Source organism: Spermophilus citellus, assembly GCF_964194105.1.
Source record: "Spermophilus citellus genome assembly, chromosome: 6".
Taxonomy (NCBI): domain Eukaryota; kingdom Metazoa; phylum Chordata; class Mammalia; order Rodentia; family Sciuridae; genus Spermophilus; species Spermophilus citellus.
Genome location: NC_138187.1, coordinates 21,048,250 through 21,065,733, shown reverse-complemented (window position 1 = coordinate 21,065,733; position 17,484 = coordinate 21,048,250). Strand labels below are relative to the sequence as shown.

General features: G+C 52.4%; 2 protein-coding genes across 9 annotated transcripts; one reads left to right on the top strand and one right to left on the bottom strand.

Moving 5' to 3' along the window:
* Positions 1-355: 355 nt before the first annotated feature.
* BOLA2B (bolA family member 2B) lies at positions 356-17,305 on the bottom strand. 4 transcript variants are annotated; one of them, XM_081296900.1, is made up of 3 exons: positions 17,168-17,305; positions 16,983-17,080; positions 356-1,646 (listed from the first exon to the last, which is right to left on the bottom strand). In XM_081296900.1, the coding sequence occupies exons 1-3, from the start codon at positions 17,228-17,230 to the stop codon at positions 1,298-1,300; spliced, it is 510 nt and encodes a 169-aa protein (XP_081153026.1). In that variant the 5' UTR covers positions 17,231-17,305; the 3' UTR covers positions 356-1,297. The 4 variants fall into 4 exon arrangements, with proteins under 4 accessions (XP_081153026.1, XP_081153027.1, XP_081153028.1 ...); XM_081296901.1 differs by lacking the exon at positions 356-1,646 and adding an exon at positions 8,823-8,973; XM_081296902.1 differs by lacking the exon at positions 356-1,646 and adding an exon at positions 16,668-16,888.
* On the top strand, positions 7,021-14,051 carry CORO1A (coronin 1A). Of its 5 annotated transcripts, XM_081296895.1 has the most exons (12): positions 7,022-7,562; positions 8,417-8,513; positions 10,034-10,232; positions 11,310-11,432; positions 11,528-11,657; positions 11,765-11,949; positions 12,108-12,227; positions 12,457-12,561; positions 12,674-12,819; positions 12,910-12,967; positions 13,080-13,295; positions 13,821-14,050. In XM_081296895.1, exons 3-12 carry the CDS (start codon positions 10,035-10,037, stop codon positions 13,923-13,925), a joined length of 1,386 nt encoding a protein of 461 aa, XP_081153021.1. In that variant the 5' UTR covers positions 7,022-7,562; positions 8,417-8,513; position 10,034; the 3' UTR covers positions 13,926-14,050. The 5 variants fall into 5 exon arrangements, with proteins under 5 accessions (XP_081153024.1, XP_081153021.1, XP_081153020.1 ...); XM_081296898.1 differs by lacking the exon at positions 8,417-8,513 and having other exon boundaries at positions 7,021-7,562; positions 13,821-14,051; XM_081296894.1 differs by lacking the exon at positions 7,022-7,562 and having other exon boundaries at positions 7,593-8,513.
* Positions 17,306-17,484: the final 179 nt, after the last annotated feature.

The following is a 17,484-nucleotide window of genomic DNA, read 5'->3' as shown; positions in this document are numbered from 1 at the left end:
ACTGTAAGGAACCATTTGAGGAGTGGTAGTATGTGTAGCGGGTGTCAGGGAAGACTTCACCGAGAGGGACATCCTGATCTGCATCTTAAAGGATGGGTGGGATGCACAGAAGTTTAGTGGTAAACGAGGAGGAAGGGATCTCAGGCCCATGCCAGGGGCAAAGAATAAGTAAAAAAAACAAAACAAAACAACAACAACAACAACAAAAATGGAGCCAGTGTGGTGGCATGCCTGGGGACCAGCCACCTGGAGGCAGAGGCAGGAGGCTCACTTGAGCCCAAGAGTTCAAAGCCAGGCTGGGCAACATAGGAAAACCCGTCAAAAAAAAAAAAAAAATTGGCCAGAAAAATCCACATCCAAACCAAAGACATTTTTAGTTTTGCTCACACGACATTTTTAGAAGTTTTAGAATTAGCTGCCAACATTGAAAGATCTGGAGCTTTCACATGAAAATCCATAGTTTTAATTTATCTTGAGGAATCAGGTTTGATTCCTGCATGTCGACGAAGGTCACTCTGTATCAGACAACCACATCACCTGCCTGTCCTCCGTGGTGGGTCAGAGACAGCTTCAAAGTCCTTGCAACTGTCCACAACAACGGTCCCCTCCACATGGACTCGAGGACAGTCCTGCAAGTGTTTTACCAACAGAATGTGACAGGAGTGATAGAAATAGTTAGGCTGTGACAATTGCTGGTGGGGCACCCCTCAAACCCCAGAATAGGGCTGGGAGAGTGTCCACCTTGGGAGCCACTAATGGGGCATGTGGGTCAGAAGCCAGAAATGCAGGGGCCCAGAGGCAGGCAGGGAGTTGTTCAGCAGATGTGGATGAGTCAGGGTGGCTGGTGGGGGTGCCTGGGGAAGGGGCGACTTGACCCTTGACATGTCCAGCAAGGGAAGAGATGCCCTGAAGGGGATCAAGAGAGAAAGCTGGAGAGAGGAAGAGGACAGGGAGAGCAGGTCCCTGTTAGATTCCAAAGGAGAGGTGTTCAGAGGGAGGGAGCGGTCAGCAGCTTCAGGTGGCCGCCAAAATGTGTTTGATGTGTGATCAGGAGATGGTTGGTGGCCTTGGCGATGGCGAGTCTCTGTGGCAGCAGACAAGTAGGTGAAGAAGCAGTGGAGGGGGAAGTCAGACTGGGTGTCAACAGCTCTTTCAAGAAACTTGAGCGTGAACTGCAGGAGTGAAGAGGAAGTGGTCCGAGATTGGCAGGTCCCTGCCCCGTGGGAGACCTAGTGTGTTTTTAAACAATGAACAGAGGGGGTCCTTGGACAGGGAAGTTGGCGATGCAGGAGAGGGGCTATGCCATGGTACAGGTCAAGAGGAAATGGGAAGGACTGTCCAGGAGGGTGCAGGAGTCAGCCTGGGCCCGGGTCGGCCTCTGCCTCTGGGGTGATGGCCCATGGCAGTTATAGAAGCCGGAGATGAGAGCTGGTGAGGACAGAGCGGCTGGCACAGTTCTCATTTCGCTTCTCCATAAAATAGGAGCCGCGATCATCTGGTGACAGCAGGGAAGGCATCTGTAGCAGAGGGCTGGTGGAAGCGGCCATTGAGGTTGACTTGGGCTCCAGCCTGGAGACTTTGACATCCTTCCGTGCCTCCTGCTGAGGGCCACAACCGGCTTCCGGATATGACAGTCAACGCTGAACCTACAGGTCGAAGGAAGACCATAGAAATGAGGAGGCCTGGGGGCCCAGGGGCTGGAAAACCGACTAAGCCCCCCAGACTTAGCCCACTTCATCTGCTCTTAGCCTGCAATCCCCCATGCTGCAGATGTCCCCAGAATTCACCATTGTGGAGGTAGATTTGAGACTTGCTCTCCTGTCTCCACACAAGGCCACGTTGTTAATTAACTCCTTCTGTGGTGCACAACTCATCATTTCTGGGGCTGGAGTTCAGGCCGAGAGTAAGCCCAGCAAGCACAAGCCCTGGGTTCAGTCCCCAGCACCACCAAGAAAGCTCAGACCTCATCATTTTGGCCATTGGCATCGTGCATGGCAGGCAAAACAGGCCTGGTTTGGTAGCAGGGCCAGGCCACCAGAGTGACCACTCACACAGGAGACCGTTGCTTCACTTGTAGACTGGTGTGGGTTTTATTGCCTACATCAGCAAACTTCTTGAGAAGGCCCTGGTTGAGGTCCCTCGTGATCTGGGTCCTGCTGACCTTTCTGGCTTGGCGGCCCTCCCCATCATCCCAAGTCCCTGAGGCGTCAACTGTGGGGCAGGTCTCACTTTTCCCTAAAGTGCCATAACTGTTTCTGCCTTTATCTGAAAGGCTTTTCTCTTCTCCCTCCCTTCTCTGTTTGGCAAACTCTCAAGTTTAAGCCAGGTACAGTGGTGCACACCTGTAATCTCAGCTGCTTGGGAGATCTTGAGTTCAAAGTCAGCCTTAGCAATTTAGCGAGGTACTAAGTGACTCAGTGAGACCCTGTCTCAAAATAAAATATAAAAAGGGCTGGGGATGTGGCTCAGTGATTAAGTGCCCTTGAGTTCAATCCCTGGTACAAAAAAAAAAAAAAAAAAAAAAAAAGACCCAGTTTAAAGCCAGGTGTGGTGGCACACTCCTGTAATCCCAACAACTTGGGAGGCTAAGGCAGGGGGATCACTTGTTTATGGCATGCCATCCATCCATCCGTCCCACCACCATCTCTGATGGTCTCCTCCACTTCATTGCCCTCCTGACTTGGCTCCTCCCTCTTTTTGTGAACACCGGAGCTGTAAGAGGTCCCAGGACGCTGCAGCCAGACTCACAGGTCTCGGTCAGGCAGGCTTGGATGTGAATCCTACTTCATGTGACCTTGGGCAGGTCATTTATCTCCTCTCTGCATTGATTACTTTATCCCTAAAATGGGGATAAACAAATATCTCACAGGGCTCTGTGAACAACCCAATGAGGGGTTGTTCCTGAAGGCACTTGGTGTAGTACCTTGAAGTAGTGTGGCCTGGACCTGTCAGGATGCTTCACTGTAAGAACCTAATTTAAAAGTTTTCTTTTACACTTAGCTGGTTTGGATGAGGATCCAAAGAGCATCTACATGTTACAGTTGGTGAGCACAGTTCTTAAGACTCCATATATTTTTCTTTCATCTCATTTTAGTGCCATTTACTTTATTTAATTTTTTAACTTAATTTTATTTTAATTTTTTGACAATGCAGGAACGTAGGACCATGGATTTTAGACAAGCACTCTGCCACTAAGCTACATCCCAGCCGTTTTAGTATGGTCTGTTTTTTTTTTTGGGGGGGAGGTATCAGGGATTGAACTCAGGAGCACTCGACCACTGAGCCATGTCCCCATCCCTATTTTGTATTTTATTTATAGACAGGGTCTCACTGAGTTGCTTAGGACCTCGCCATTGCTGAGGCTGGCTCTGAACTTGCGATCCTCCTGACTCAGCCTCCCAAACCGCTGGGATTATAGGTGTGCACCACCATGCCCAGCTAGTATGGTCTATTTTGATGGTCATTCATTCCTATAAATTTTTATGCATTCTAGATTTAAGTAATTGCTTCCCGATGGTGTTATTTAACCTGTTCTTCTATCCCTTTTAATTCCTATAAACTAATAATTAAGTTTGGATGACTACATTCAAGATGACAGTGATCACAATGATTCTGGCAAGAACAGGGTGAAGGTGGTGCTGCATATATACTGTGTCATAGCAGGAGATACAGAATGTCTAGTCCTACTTTTGGTGATGGTAAGATTGATTGATGGTGTCAGATGCGCAATGGCACATGCCTATAATCTCACTGGCTTGTGAGGCTGAGGCAGGAGAATGGCAAGTTCAAAGTCAGCCTCAGCAACAAGGCCTTAAACAACTCATTGAGACCCTAAATAAAATATTAAATGGATGGGGATGTGGCTTGGTGGTTAAGCCTCCCTGGGTTCAATATCCTGTACAAAAAAATTATTATTTTTTGATTGAGGGAATATTTCTTTTCCTGTAAATCATGGAAGTTTAAACATAAATTATGAAGGTATTATGAAGGTAAGAAATTATTGCTAAATATTTTGGGTGTAACTATATATTATATTATGGTATTGTGGTTGGGTAAAATGAAATTCCTTGTCTGACATACAACATGGTTGAATTTCAAAACACGCTGAGTGGAAAAAAAAAACACAACCAAATCCAGATCCATACTTATTGATTTCATTTATATGGAACATTCTGGAGCAAGCAAAATGAATCTATAAGTGACAAAAAACACAGCACGGGTTGCCTCAGCAATGGTGGAGGCTGGAGACTGACTGTGGAGGAATTTTGAGGGTGATGGAAACATTTTGTATTTTGAATGTGGTGGTGATTGCATGGATATGTACAGCTGTCAAAACTAATTGAATCATGCACTTAAAATGAATGTTTTATTGTATGAAAATTAAGGTGTATTTTGATGTTTGTGAATAAAGTTGATTTTAAAAGGAAATAAAATTACAACTAGAATAAAAAGAATTCATTCTAATAGCCACAAAACTGTAATATGCCTCTGAGGGGAAACTAGTAATATGTGACTACAGATAAATTTATATTCAAGACAAAGGAGAAGACCTACACATACAGATAATGGACAGTGTTCATGGGCAGATGTCTCAACGGTTTTCCCAAATTACTCTATAAATTAAATGTTTTGTTGAAAGAATTGAGTTTTTTAAGTTGGTATCTGTTACTAATAAATACTGAAGTATTTAAATTGAAATGGCATAATGTTTGGTATTTGGCTTAATATGTTCAAAGAAAATAATGTGAAAGAAGAAATGAAGAAATCAATATTTATCCTATGCTGAGAATTGTTGAAGCTGAATGAGGGGTACAAGAGAGTTTATTATATAATTCTTTTGATTTTATATATTTGGAATTTTCTATAATGAAAGTTTAAAAGTGTAAATGACTCAAAGTTTTAAAAATAGGTAAGATAAAACCTTATTTCTCCCAGAAGTTTTTTTTTTTTTTTTTAAAAGAAAAAAATCTAACTAAAATTTAGTTAAAAAAAAGAGCAAAATCGAGCAAGAAAGGAAATTTGTTACTTCACATAACAAAGACTTGCTTCAGGTATAGGTGGATCCAGGTCTCAGATAGTGTCCTTGGGGCTCTGGTTTCTTCTCTCCCTTTCTTGGCCCTACTGGCCTCTAGATTGGTTCTGTTCTCAGCTTGCTTCAGTTGAAGGTGACATGACTATTAGCACCTCTTAGACTTCTACTCTGAGCCACCCAGCAGGAAGCTCAATTAAAGGCCTAGAATTAAGTTGCAGGGCACTGTTGGCCTGGCACAGATCATCTGCGTTTATCTCTCTAATGTCAGGGGTCTGTCTCATTAGCCTCTGGGTCCCCTACACCCAGCACAGTGCCTGGGACACAACTGGGTGGATGAATAGATGAGGAAAGTATGGAAAATACCAGTCCTTTCGTGTGTACACAGAGAGCTCTGCAGATGAGCAGAAAACTCCCAGGAAGTTGGAGGAGACCACGCACTTGGGGGCACTATGGCCATCACTGTCTCCATTAGGAAGGCCAGGGTAGAGGGGCAGGATGCCAGCGCTCACGTGGTGCTCACCTGCACAGCGCCTGGCATTCACTATACATTGTATCAACTCAGACTGTATAAAGTGAGATGGAAGCTAGGGTCCCCCAAGGTCCTCTGACCCCACCCTGCTCCGCAGTCTCTTTAGGGCCAGACAGAACAGAGAATGCATTGGGAACCTTGCTAAGGAGTTTGAACTTTGCTCTTCATTTCGGTCTGTCCATCTTTACAGTGTATCTGGTTCCTTGGAAGGGCCTCTGCTCCTGTCTGCCTACAGAGCAGGTAGACCAGTCAGAAATGACACCTGCAAGTGCCAGAAAGTCAACTGAAACTTCTTGGCTTATATGGAAAAGTTATTGCTTTATATAACATCAAATTTAAGGGGTTCAGGCACAGCTTGATCTAGATAGTCAAATGTCTAGAATATGTCCTCATGTCTTGCTTCTGCAGTTCTCTGCGTGGGCTTTCCCTGGCCAGCTTTTCTTATGTGGTGACAAGATGGTTGCTACTAGTGCTGTGATTACATCCTTACAGCTTACTAACCCACGTGGAAAGAGAGCTGCTTTTTCCCAGCAGCGACAAGATGCCTCTGTTTTGGACTGCACAGGCTGGAATCAAGCATCCAGCCCTGAGACAGAGCAAAAGGCTTGCTGTGGCTGGGGAAGCAGGGACCATGGGCTCCCCCGAGACCCCCTTCCTGAACCTCATGGACAGTCACTGAGGAAAGGTGATTCCCCCAAGGAAAATCCAGGAGCTGCCACCAGGAATGGAGCGATGGTGAGATGCTAGGTTGGCAGCAGCCAGACAGGTAAATGCCAGTTCAGTGCCCTCATATGGAGGCATTGGCCTCTACCCAAACACAGGGTGAGCTGCGTGGCACGGTCCTCGCCGCCTACAGTGGATCTTGTGTTCTGTGGACATCTGCTTCCCAGAACTTCCTCCCACTGGCCTTGCGTCTGTCCTCTGCAGCAGCCCCGTGCTGGCCGCCCCCTTCCCACGCTGAGGACCAACTGGCATTTGAAAGCAGCCTGAATCCGTCCCAGCTTTCTCTCTTCAGTCTCTCTCCCCAGACTCACAACCTCTAGGGCAGGTCTTTCAGGTCCTTCAGCATGTGCTTGTGCTCTGTGTGGGCACAAGACCCTGCAGAGCTAAAGACAGATACAGTGTGCCTCACTGTATCTGCCACTTAGGGGCTGTTGTAGGGATTAAATGAGCATGGTATAGCCAGGTGCAGTAGTCCTGGCCTGTAATCCCAGTGACTCGGGAGACTGAGGCAGGAGGATGACAAATTCAAGGCCAGCATGGGCAACTTAGCAAGACCCTATCTCAAAATAAAAAAAATAAAAAAATAAAAAGGACTGGGGATGTAACCCAGTGGTAAAGTGTCCCTGGATTCAGATCCTAGTAACACACACATGAACACACACACACAGAGAAAGGGGTAAAAAAAAGTGAGCAAAATATAGTGTTTAGAACAGTACCCAGCACATAGTAGTCGCTCAATAAACACCAGCTGTTATCCTTGTCACTTCAGCTGCAGATTGTACATCACAGGCCCTGTCCCACTCTTGTTCAGTGGCAGGTTCTTGGGTTCAATACAACCCTTAGGTTTTTACAATTGAATAACTGCAGAACTCTTCCACATACATTATCTCATCTGAATCTCATAACTGAGGAAACTGAGTTTGAGAGGTTAAGCCTCCTGCCCCAAATCACACAGCCCATCAGTGGTGAGGTAGGATTTCTTGCTGTTCCTTGAACTCCTTCCTACCACGGGGGCCTTGGCCTCAACTCTGGTTACTGTTGGGCCTACCAGATAGTCTTCTGGCCACGCCTACTGGCTCTTCCTTATCCTCTCAGGTCCAGCCCCAGTTCTCTACGTGACAATGAGAAGCGCTAACATTTACTTAGCACTTGCTATTTTTTTTTAAGCACTCGGCAGGGAGGTGCTTCAGACTCTCCTTTGGTTATTTTGGGAAATCATCCCCATAACCTTGTGAGGCACGTGTGGCTCAGCTACAGACAGGAAGCAGGCTGAGAGAGGTTAGCATCCTGCCCAAGGTCACTCAAAAGTAGTGACAGCCAGGAGCCACACTGGTACAACAGCCTGATTCTAGGCCTTTCTTGCCTTCCGTGTCGCTGCTTCCGTGTGTCCCTGGGAATCCAAGGAAGGGCATGGGCTCTCTCCTCTTGAGTGAGACGCTGGGCGCCTACCTCTGCTAGGCGCCCTTAGGGCCATCGCGGGCTTTTCTCTTCCACCTGGTGAAGAGCTCTTAACCGCGGGAGCCCGACTCATTCGCACCTGTGGCCCCTGGCTCAAAGCAGGCGCTCCATGACGCCCAGCTATTTCATTTGTCCCTCGCCCCAGCCCTGTGCAGCAGGAGGGCAGGGTGCCCCGAGTGAAGATCTGAGACCCAGAAAGGCCCAGCGACTCCCCAGGCTACCCATTAGTCCGTTAGGAGTCGCGACCAGAGCCCAGCTCCCCTTGAGTCTGGTCCGCGCAGGGCTGTCCCTCGTCCGGCCCGGCTCCTTGGGTCCCATCCGTGCGGGGGAGAGGATGGCGACGCAGACTGGCTGGCGAGAGCGCGGGCCTTGGGAGCTTTCACGAGCCGGGGAAGGATGGCGAGGAGGCTGGGGGCGGCTGCAGGAGGGAAGGAGGAGCGGAGTATTTTTGCATTTGACGTTCAAAGAAGCGCAGAGTCGAGGCCCAGGGCATCTGTTCGGAGCTGGCAGCGCACAGCGAGCTGCTTGCGCTAAGAGGCCAGCGCTGCTGCGGGTCCCGAGCCGGCGGCCGCCTCCGCGGAGGGCAGGGCCAGCCTCTCCCGAGCTCCGCCCCAAAGGGGCGCTGCCACCGGAGGAGGCGGGCGACGGCCGCTTCTCATTCATTGTCTTGACAGAGCATCCTCAACCGGCCAGTCTCGGGCTCCGGCAGCGCCTTCCTCCTCCTCCTCTTCCTCCTCCATTGGGGGGGTCTAGCTCATCTCTCTGCCGCAGGTGAGGCTGGGGTCCCTGGGGCGCGGGGGTGACCGGCTGCAGGGACCCGGCTTCGCTGCCTTGGGCCACCTGTGGGGCCGGCGTGAGCGTGGGAGCAGCGGGCTGTCGGGCTGTCAGCCGCACCTGGCTCAGCCGGGGGACAGGGAGCCGGCCCCTTGGCTCTCGGGGAGGCCCCCGGGCTTGAGGACTGCGAGGGGCCAGCCGAGGGTCCCAGAGTGCTCTGAGGTGAGGGTGAAGGGCCACCGCGGCCAAGATGGAGGTGGGCACGCCGGGAGCGGCCGCGGCGCTCGGGGGGCGGGCAGAGGATGCCCAGCGCCGACCTGCTCAGAATGCGAGGGTCTGGGCGGCGGGGTGGGAGTCAGGGTGGGGTGAGAGGAGCTGCTGCTTGGAGACAGGAAGGGCTTGACAGCAAAACAAGAAAAGACCAAGTTCCCCTTTCCGTGGCTTCTGGGCCTGGTACCTGCGGTGGGGGAGGCGGCAGGGTGGGGCCATGGCTTCCTGTGCCCCAACCTATGGGGCTGCCCTCTCCCCAGGCTGCTCACTTGGGATTCCTGTCCCTTATTTGAACCTGGGGCTCTTCGCTCATGCTTCTCACCTGCTTTCCGGTAGGCAGACCTGGGAGTCTCCTGAGGGATCTCAGCTAAGGCAAGGGGGCTGTGGCCCGGAAAGAAGGGGCCAGGCCCCAAGGCAGAGCAAATGGTGAGAATGGGGAGGTGGACAGGAGCTCTGGGTAGGGTGCCCTCAGCATGGCAGCATAAGCCCCCTCACCAAGCACAAAGGTGGTGTGATCGGGCACCAGGACGGCACCCTGGAGCCCAGGGAAGCATTGGCAAACCACCCCAGCTGGACCTCAGAGAAGTCAGGGTGGGCTTCTCCCTTCCTGTGTGTGGTTCCAATGGGGGTGGAGATGGCACTCAGGGACACCTGCTCCTTCGCTCTTTCTGAGCGGAGGCGACAGGCAGAGGTGTGGGGAGGAGGAGAGGCTGGGACTCGAGCCATCACTGCTTCTGGTGCCCAGAGACCTACTGGGGACGCCATCCTGCTGCCTGGCAAGCCCACACACCACTTCCTCCTGTGTGCCAGCCCTGGGTCCGGAGGCTGGGGAGACCAACCTTGCCCCTGCCTTTAGGAGGGTCCCCATGTGGGTGTGAGAGAAGTGGGCTCTGACACAGTAGGCAAGAACCCACCCTCTGGGCACCGGGATGGTGCCCCAGCATTGACACCATGGGAAAGGAAGCACTCTGCATCCTGAGCCAACGGCACACACTGGGTGCCCCACGCACCCGGCTGCTGTAGGGCTGAGGGTACAGGCTTGAGAGGGGGCTGAGTGTCCCGAGGGTGTGGCAGGTGGGCCGTGGGTTAGACAGGAGTGAGGATGGGCTGAGAAGCATGAGTGGCAGCATGCTGTCGGCCATGGAGTGATGCCAGGATCCTAAAAGCCGGACTGAGGGGGAGGCAGGGACCACTGTAAGGTCAGAGTTCACCTGAAGGGGGAAAATTCTCAACCCCTGTGCCCCTAGGATGAGCCGGCAGGTGGTCCGCTCCAGCAAGTTCCGCCACGTGTTCGGACAGCCAGCCAAAGCGGACCAATGCTACGAGGATGTGCGCGTCTCACAGACCACCTGGGACAGTGGTTTCTGTGCTGTCAACCCCAAGTTTGTGGCCCTGATCTGTGAGGCCAGTGGGGGAGGGGCCTTCCTGGTGCTGCCCCTGGGTAAGGTGAGCTGCTGGAATCTTGGGACAGCAGATGTCCTCCTGGGAAGGTCTCTGTCACCCGTGGCACTGGGTGGGTGGGGGGACTGAATAGGTGATTGTCACTTAGCCTTCCTGGACCTCAGTGTTGTCATCTATGAAACAGAGCCGGGCCAGATATGGCTCCCGCTCTCTCCAGCTCCTGTGTGCATGGGTTGTGTGGAACCTGAAGCTCATGGGGCACTAAGAGAGGGCCGCATGGAGACCTGCAGACCCAGGGCCAGGTCTCCCAAGTCTCATCCTAGGGCTTTGTCCTCCTGGAAACACAGGGAGGGCTAGGATAGCACCTGAGACTTGGTGAGAAGTAGTATTGGGGCTGGGGACTCCAGGTCTGGGTCTGAGCAACCCGCTGAGCCTCTGGTGATGGAAGAGGCCTCCCTTCCCCCTGCTGTGTGTGACCTCCACCCCAGCACACTCTTGTGTTCTTTGATGGGTGAGACAGGAAGGGGAGATGGGTTCTCAGTTGTTACCTTAAAAGGGCTGATGGAAGCAAACACAAGAGGAAGTGGTTGTCGGGGTGAGAGCTGGGCCCGCGCCCTGCGCGACTCTCCACACAGGAAGCCCTGCTGAAGCAGCTGGCCCCGGAAGAGGCCATTTCCAAACCTTTGCTCCTGCCTGGGGGGCCACTGATGGCAGACTTCCTTGGTCCCTCTTCATCTGGAAGGACACATCCTAACAGCTCCACCATGGACACAATTCCCTGGAGAACCCCAACCTGACCCCTGACTGGTCTAGACCCTTAGCCTAATGTGCCCCTGGAGACCTCACTCAGGGAAGCGGGGGTGGGGATGCTGGCCCTCAGAGCCAGCATAGGGTAGGGACAGAGACAGGAAGGCCATGGCCAAGATCTCACATAGCATGGCTCCCCACACTCTATGCTATTTGCTGCCAGCCCTCCTGGGAGTGGGGCAAGGAGAGCAGACCCCAGGCCCTGGCCCATCTCCCGGGAATCCCACAGCCTGTTCCTCTGCAGGGGTGTGAAGAGGTTGGACTGGGTTTGGAGGGTCAGAGTGCCTCCACCAAAGGCTCTGCTGTGCCCTCTAGACTGGACGTGTGGACAAGAACGTGCCCACAGTCTGTGGCCACACAGCCCCTGTGCTGGACATTGCCTGGTGCCCACACAATGACAACGTCATTGCCAGTGGTTCTGAGGACTGCACTGTCATGGTGAGTGCCGGTGGGGGGTGCTCAGGTGCTGGGTAAGACTCTAGGATGGAGCCGACGTTCGGAGTCCCAAAGACTCACTCACCGCTTCTTTGCAGGTATGGGAGATCCCTGATGGCGGCCTGACGCTGCCCTTGCGGGAGCCTGTTGTCACCCTGGAGGGCCACACCAAGCGTGTGGGCATCGTGGCTTGGCACCCAACAGCCCAGAATATACTGCTCAGTGCAGGTGCCGTGGGCTGGGAGAAAGGGGAAAATGGGAGGTGGGGCTGGTGGCTGACATAGAGGTGGTGGGAAGCTCATGGCTTCTGACACAGGGGTGGCGGGATTATGCAGGTTGTGACAACGTGATCCTGGTGTGGGATGTGGGCACTGGGGCAGCTGTGCTGACGCTGGGCCCAGATGTGCACCCGGACACAATCTACAGCGTGGACTGGAGCCGCGATGGTGCCCTCATCTGCACCTCCTGCCGTGACAAGCGTGTGCGCATCATTGAGCCACGCAAAGGCACTGTCATAGCTGTGAGTTGCCATGAACCCTGACCCTTGACCATGCGACCATTAGCCCACTACCCCCATCCACAGTACCCCCCAGGGTACTGTACTCCCCTGTCCCCACCTAGGTCTGCCGCTAGGGTGTGTGGATGGGTGTCTGACCTACCACCACCCTCTCCTTGCAGGAGAAGGACCGTCCCCATGAGGGGACTCGGCCTGTGCACGCCGTGTTTGTATCAGAGGGAAAGATACTGACCACGGGCTTCAGCCGCATGAGCGAGCGGCAGGTGGCGCTGTGGGACACAGTAAGTGCATGATGGGAAGTAGGGTGCACCTGGGCTGGGAATCGAGGCTGGAGTCCCTGCCCTACCACTTGCCTGGCCAGATGGCCCTGGGCCTCAGTTTACCCAATTGAGATGGGAATTTCCAATAGTTGGTCTGGGAGGGTCCTCACCTGGTCACTGCCCAGTGAGGATCACCATCACAGGACCGGACATGGCCCAGCCTGTTCTTATCTCCCACCTGTCTCTACAGAAGCACTTGGAGGAGCCACTGTCCCTGCAGGAACTGGACACAAGCAGTGGAGTCCTGCTGCCCTTCTTTGATCCTGACACCAACATTGTCTACCTCTGTGGCAAGGTGGCTCAGCCAGGAGGGGTTGGGGACAGACAGATGGGCAGGAAGGGCCTGGAGGAGCTGGACTGGAGGCATCTGTTGGCGCTGACCCTCCCTTTGCACGTACCACCTGCAGGGTGACAGCTCTATCCGCTACTTCGAGATCACCTCTGAGGCCCCATTCCTGCACTATCTTTCCATGTTCAGTTCCAAGGAGTCCCAGCGTGGCATGGGCTACATGCCCAAACGTGGCCTGGAAGTGAACAAGTGTGAGATTGCCAGGTGACTGACCCTCACCCCTGATCGGGGCTTGCTCCCAGGGCAGTGCTGACCTGCAGGCTCTAGGCGCTGCTCACCTTCCTGTTTCCACAGATTCTACAAGCTGCACGAGCGGAAGTGTGAGCCCATCGCCATGACAGTGCCTAGAAAGGTGATGGTCCCATGTCCCTTTCTGGGCTCCAGACTGGGCACTGACCTCTTGGGCTTGTAGGGTGGTATGGTGACATTAGCACTCCCATAACCATCCCTGGCCTTGCCCACAGTCGGACCTGTTCCAGGAGGATCTGTACCCACCCACAGCAGGGCCTGACCCTGCCCTCACAGCTGAGGAGTGGCTGGGGGGTCAGGATGCTGGGCCCCTCCTCATTTCCCTCAAGGACGGCTATGTACCCCCCAAAAGTCGGGAGCTGCGGGTCAATCGGGGCCTGGACAGCACACGCAGGAGGGCAGCGCTGGAGGCCAGTGGCACTCCCAGCTCGGTGAGAGGCGGGCGGGGAGGCAGAACGGGAAGATGGTGAAGTGGGGAAGGGGCTGCATGGAGGTGCTCAGTACTCCAGGGGAAGCAGGCTGGTGTCTGGAGCTTTCCAAGGTCACAATGGTGGGGCAGCTTGGAGTGGGTAATCCAGAGGCCTCAAAAAACAGGATTTGGAGCTGGGTGTGGTGGTACACACCTGTAATCTCAGCAGCTCAGAGGCTAACTCAAGAGGACTACAAGTTCAAAGCCAGCCTCAGCAATTCAGAGAGGCTCTGCACAACTCAGCAAGACCCTGACTCTAAATAAAACACAAAAAAGGGCTGGGATGTGGTTAAGCATCCAGGTGTTCAATCCCTGGTACCAAAACAAAAACAGGATTTGGGTTTACAGGCCTACAACTCTCTGGGCAGGAGCTGGCTGACAGACAGAAGGGCCCAAATTCTGGGATTCTTGGAAGGGGGTTTAGCAGATGCCAGGTTAATGGGGGACACCAGAAGGAGCTAAGCCTAATCTAGCCTGGATTACCCAGGATGCTGTGTCCCGGCTGGAGGAGGAGATAAAGAAGCTGCAGACCACAGTGCAGGAGCTGCAGAAGCGTCTGGACAGGCTGGAGGAGACAGTCCAGGCCAAGTAGAGGGCACAAGGCCTTCAGCTGGGGGAGGCCACTCACAGCGCTCCACTCCCACCCAGGCCTCAGGCTATCATGGCAAAGAAGAAACAATAATAAAATGGCTTTATTTTCTTGTACTTCTCCAGACTCTGATGACTGCTTACCTGGGATGCTGGGCCTGATAAACTAACCTACCTTTGAGCTTCCCCCTTAGCATCCCTGATGGAACTGTCCCCATCAGGGCTGTGTGTGGGGGGTCCCTCTCTGAATACCCTACAGCACAGGCTGTTGGGGGAACCCACCCACGTTGATGTGGGTTGGGAGCTTGCTCTTTGTTTCCCAATTCCTTCTCAGAACTGGCAGGCCCTTGCTGGGGGTATCTGAGTGGAGGTAAAGCCCAAGCTATTGTGGGACACAATAATTGTTCAGTATCTCTTGCTCAGGACTTAAGGGTATGTATTTCCAGAGTGGCTCCCAACATCAGAAATTCCCATGTTTACCTCAATTCTGCCGAGCCTAGTCAACCAAAACACCAGGTTGCTCAGGACTGTACTGACACTGCTGCTTGTGGGGACATGATCCAGTGAGCACTGTGCACTGGTCATCTTTCAAACTGCAAACTCAAAGGATAAAAATAGCAAGGCTTTCTGTAAGAAAAGAGTTTAGAAACAGTTTGCTGTAGGTCAGATTGTGACTCACAATCTAAGTCTCCATTTTTGTTCAGAAATTCCCCTTATAGCACTACTACCTCTTGGGGCCCTTTCTATGGGTTCTGTTGGGGTGTGGCTTCTGTGAAAGGGGGACCTGGCAGGAATAGGTCTGTAGGACCCTACCAAGAGGGGGCTTAGGGCTGGGCATGGTGGTGCATGCCTATAATCCCAGCAACTTGGAATGCTAGAAGCAGGAGGATTGCAAGTTTGAGACCAGTCTCGGCAACTTAGTAAGGCTCTAAGCAACTTAGTGAAACCCTGTCTCAAAAATAAATAAATGGCTGGGAATGTGGCTCAGTGGTAAAGCACCCCTGGGTTCAATTCCTGGTACAAAAAAAAAAAAAAAAAAAAGTTTGGGGCCAGGTGCAGAAGTACATGACTATAATCCCAGCCACTTGGGAGGCTGAGGCAGGAAGACTGCAAGTTCAAGGCCAGTCTGGGCAACTTACCAAAAACAAAAAATAAGAAGGCCTGGGAATGAAGCTCAGTGGTAAAGTGTCCCTGGGTTCAATCCCTAGCATGCAAACAAACACAAATATAAAGAGAGGACTTGGGAATAGGTTTTGATGCTCAATTCAATTTAGTGGATGATGCCCACTGAACCAGGATGACACAGGGCTGTTTGGAATGGGTGTCTTGGCCACACAGACCTTGGTTCATATCCTGCAAAAACAACAAAAGCTCATTCCCAGCCCCCATGTCATCAGCATGTCACAGAAGAAAGCTATCAGGGTAGAGACTGCTGGGTACCAATGTACAAATGTTCCTGTCTGCATACTCAGGTCTTCAGTCTATGTAAGCTGCGTGACCCTGCACAAGTCACCTCTCCAGGCCTCAGGGGGGAATCATGGAAGGGCAACAATCACAGCTGGGCGAATGTAATGGTAGATCCCAGCATGGCTGGAGGCTGGGCCTCTTAAAGGAGTGACACTCCTTCTCTGCATTTCTGTTGCACTATGGGGATGATGGGCCCTTCTGGAGTTCTCATGAGTAAAATCACTAGTTTTGGTTCAGGAGAACTTAAAAATTTTCAGGAAATGATCCCTTGGATCCAGAAAGGTTGTCTGTAACCATCATGACTCAGCTCTACCAGCCCATTCTCTCCCAGAGGGAAGCAAGAGAGGAAGGTAGGGGATAGAGGAAATTGACGGACTAAAAAACTAGCTTCAAAAACACAGGTAACAAAGTGGGTGAGATGTGTGAAACATCTCATTTCTCACTCTTAAAGAGACTTGGGTCCAAATGGTTCACTTGGTGTCCCTCCTGAGTCTCAGAAAACACTGTACAAGGTTCTGCCAACCCATGGTTAAGACTTTTACAGATGCACCTTCCCTAGTTTTGTGCCTTATTTTCCTGCTCTATCCCTATGTCCTAAGCACATCCCACATTCCTGAAAAATTCATGGTTCTCACAGGGTACCTGTGGATACTAAAGTCCAGGGCTATGAAGCTAGTGGGACTTCTTCCAGAAGGGGGCCACAAAATATCAGCACACCAGCTGGTGAAGAGCCCCAGCTTAGCCTCACTTCCCTTGAGGTTTGTGAAGGGCTGAGGGGGTCTGAGGGGGATGCTTCTGATATTGCGGTGATGCTGGGGAGAGAGACCATTTTGTTCAGCTCATCAGGGTTCTCAAATCCTGAACACTTTCTCATCTCTGAATTTTTACTAATATTTACAGAACTAGGGATTGAACCTAGGGCCTTCCACAATGCTAGGTAGGCACTGAGCATATGCCCAGCTTTTATTTTATTTTGAAATAGGGTCTTACTAAGTGGACCAGGCTGCCCTTGAACTTGTAATTATCCTGCTTCAGTCTCCTCAGCAGGTAGAATTCCAGGCATGATTGGGTGGGGAGTGGCAATACAGATTCTTAGGGGTCTACAAGAAAGGTTTGCAAGGCAGACTCTGGAAGGGACCTAAGGACAGAATTTCATTTTACTAGCAGGACACAGAGGCTACATGGGGAGCGGAACCTGAATTGAAGCAAGGCAGAGAGAAGCCAAGCAGTACACTCAGCTTCAGTGCCCCTGCCACACATAACACACAGACACAGAAACTGGCCCTGATTTGTCATTTAATGCTGCGCAGGCATGGGTCCCTCATTTCTGCTGCTCACGAGCCCACTGGTCTGGAGTCAAAGTTTTCTGCTCAAAGGCATGGATGTGCGGGAGCTCTTCTGCTAGGGACGCATTCACCAGCCTGGAGTTGAGAAACGGCAGGCTGACGCCTGGGTGGCGGTCCCCGAGGTTCTACGCTCCAGGGGTCATGGGCCATGTTGCTGGGGTAGGGGTTAGATAAATGGGAATGGGGGAGTGGCTAGGGTTGTGGTCCTGGAACTGGGGCCGCGCTCAAGGAACAGTTTCTGCACTTACCGGTGTCTATGAAGCAGTGGCTTCCCTTCGAACTTAGCCGACACCACCAGGACTCGGAAGCTGGTCGCGCAACGGCCAGGAGTCGTGTCCTCCACCTCCTACCGGGCAGAAGGATGGGGTTCATGCCCAACCCGCTTCCAGGCCTCCTTTTCTCTCTTGGGGAGGGTTCAGACTACTCAACTCACCACGTGCTCCGCCTCCAGGTCCCGCTGCAGCTTCTCCCGGAGGTAGTCTGCGCTGAGTTCCATCGCGGCAGCCCGGCGGGGACAGAAACCCACCTAGGACCGGCCTCGGTGCTTTCCGCCCTTAGTGGAGCCACTTCCGGTAAGACATCTCCTTCCGCCCTCACTAGGGCGTCCTTAAACGCAGCACTTCCGCTCTCAGACTCGGGTGAAATGCCAATAGTCAAGGGCTTTCGCGCTTACCATCTGTTAGCCAATCAGAGTCTGCGGGACGACCGACCCTCCCCGAGCGCACGCTCATTGGTTGGCTCTAGCAGTCT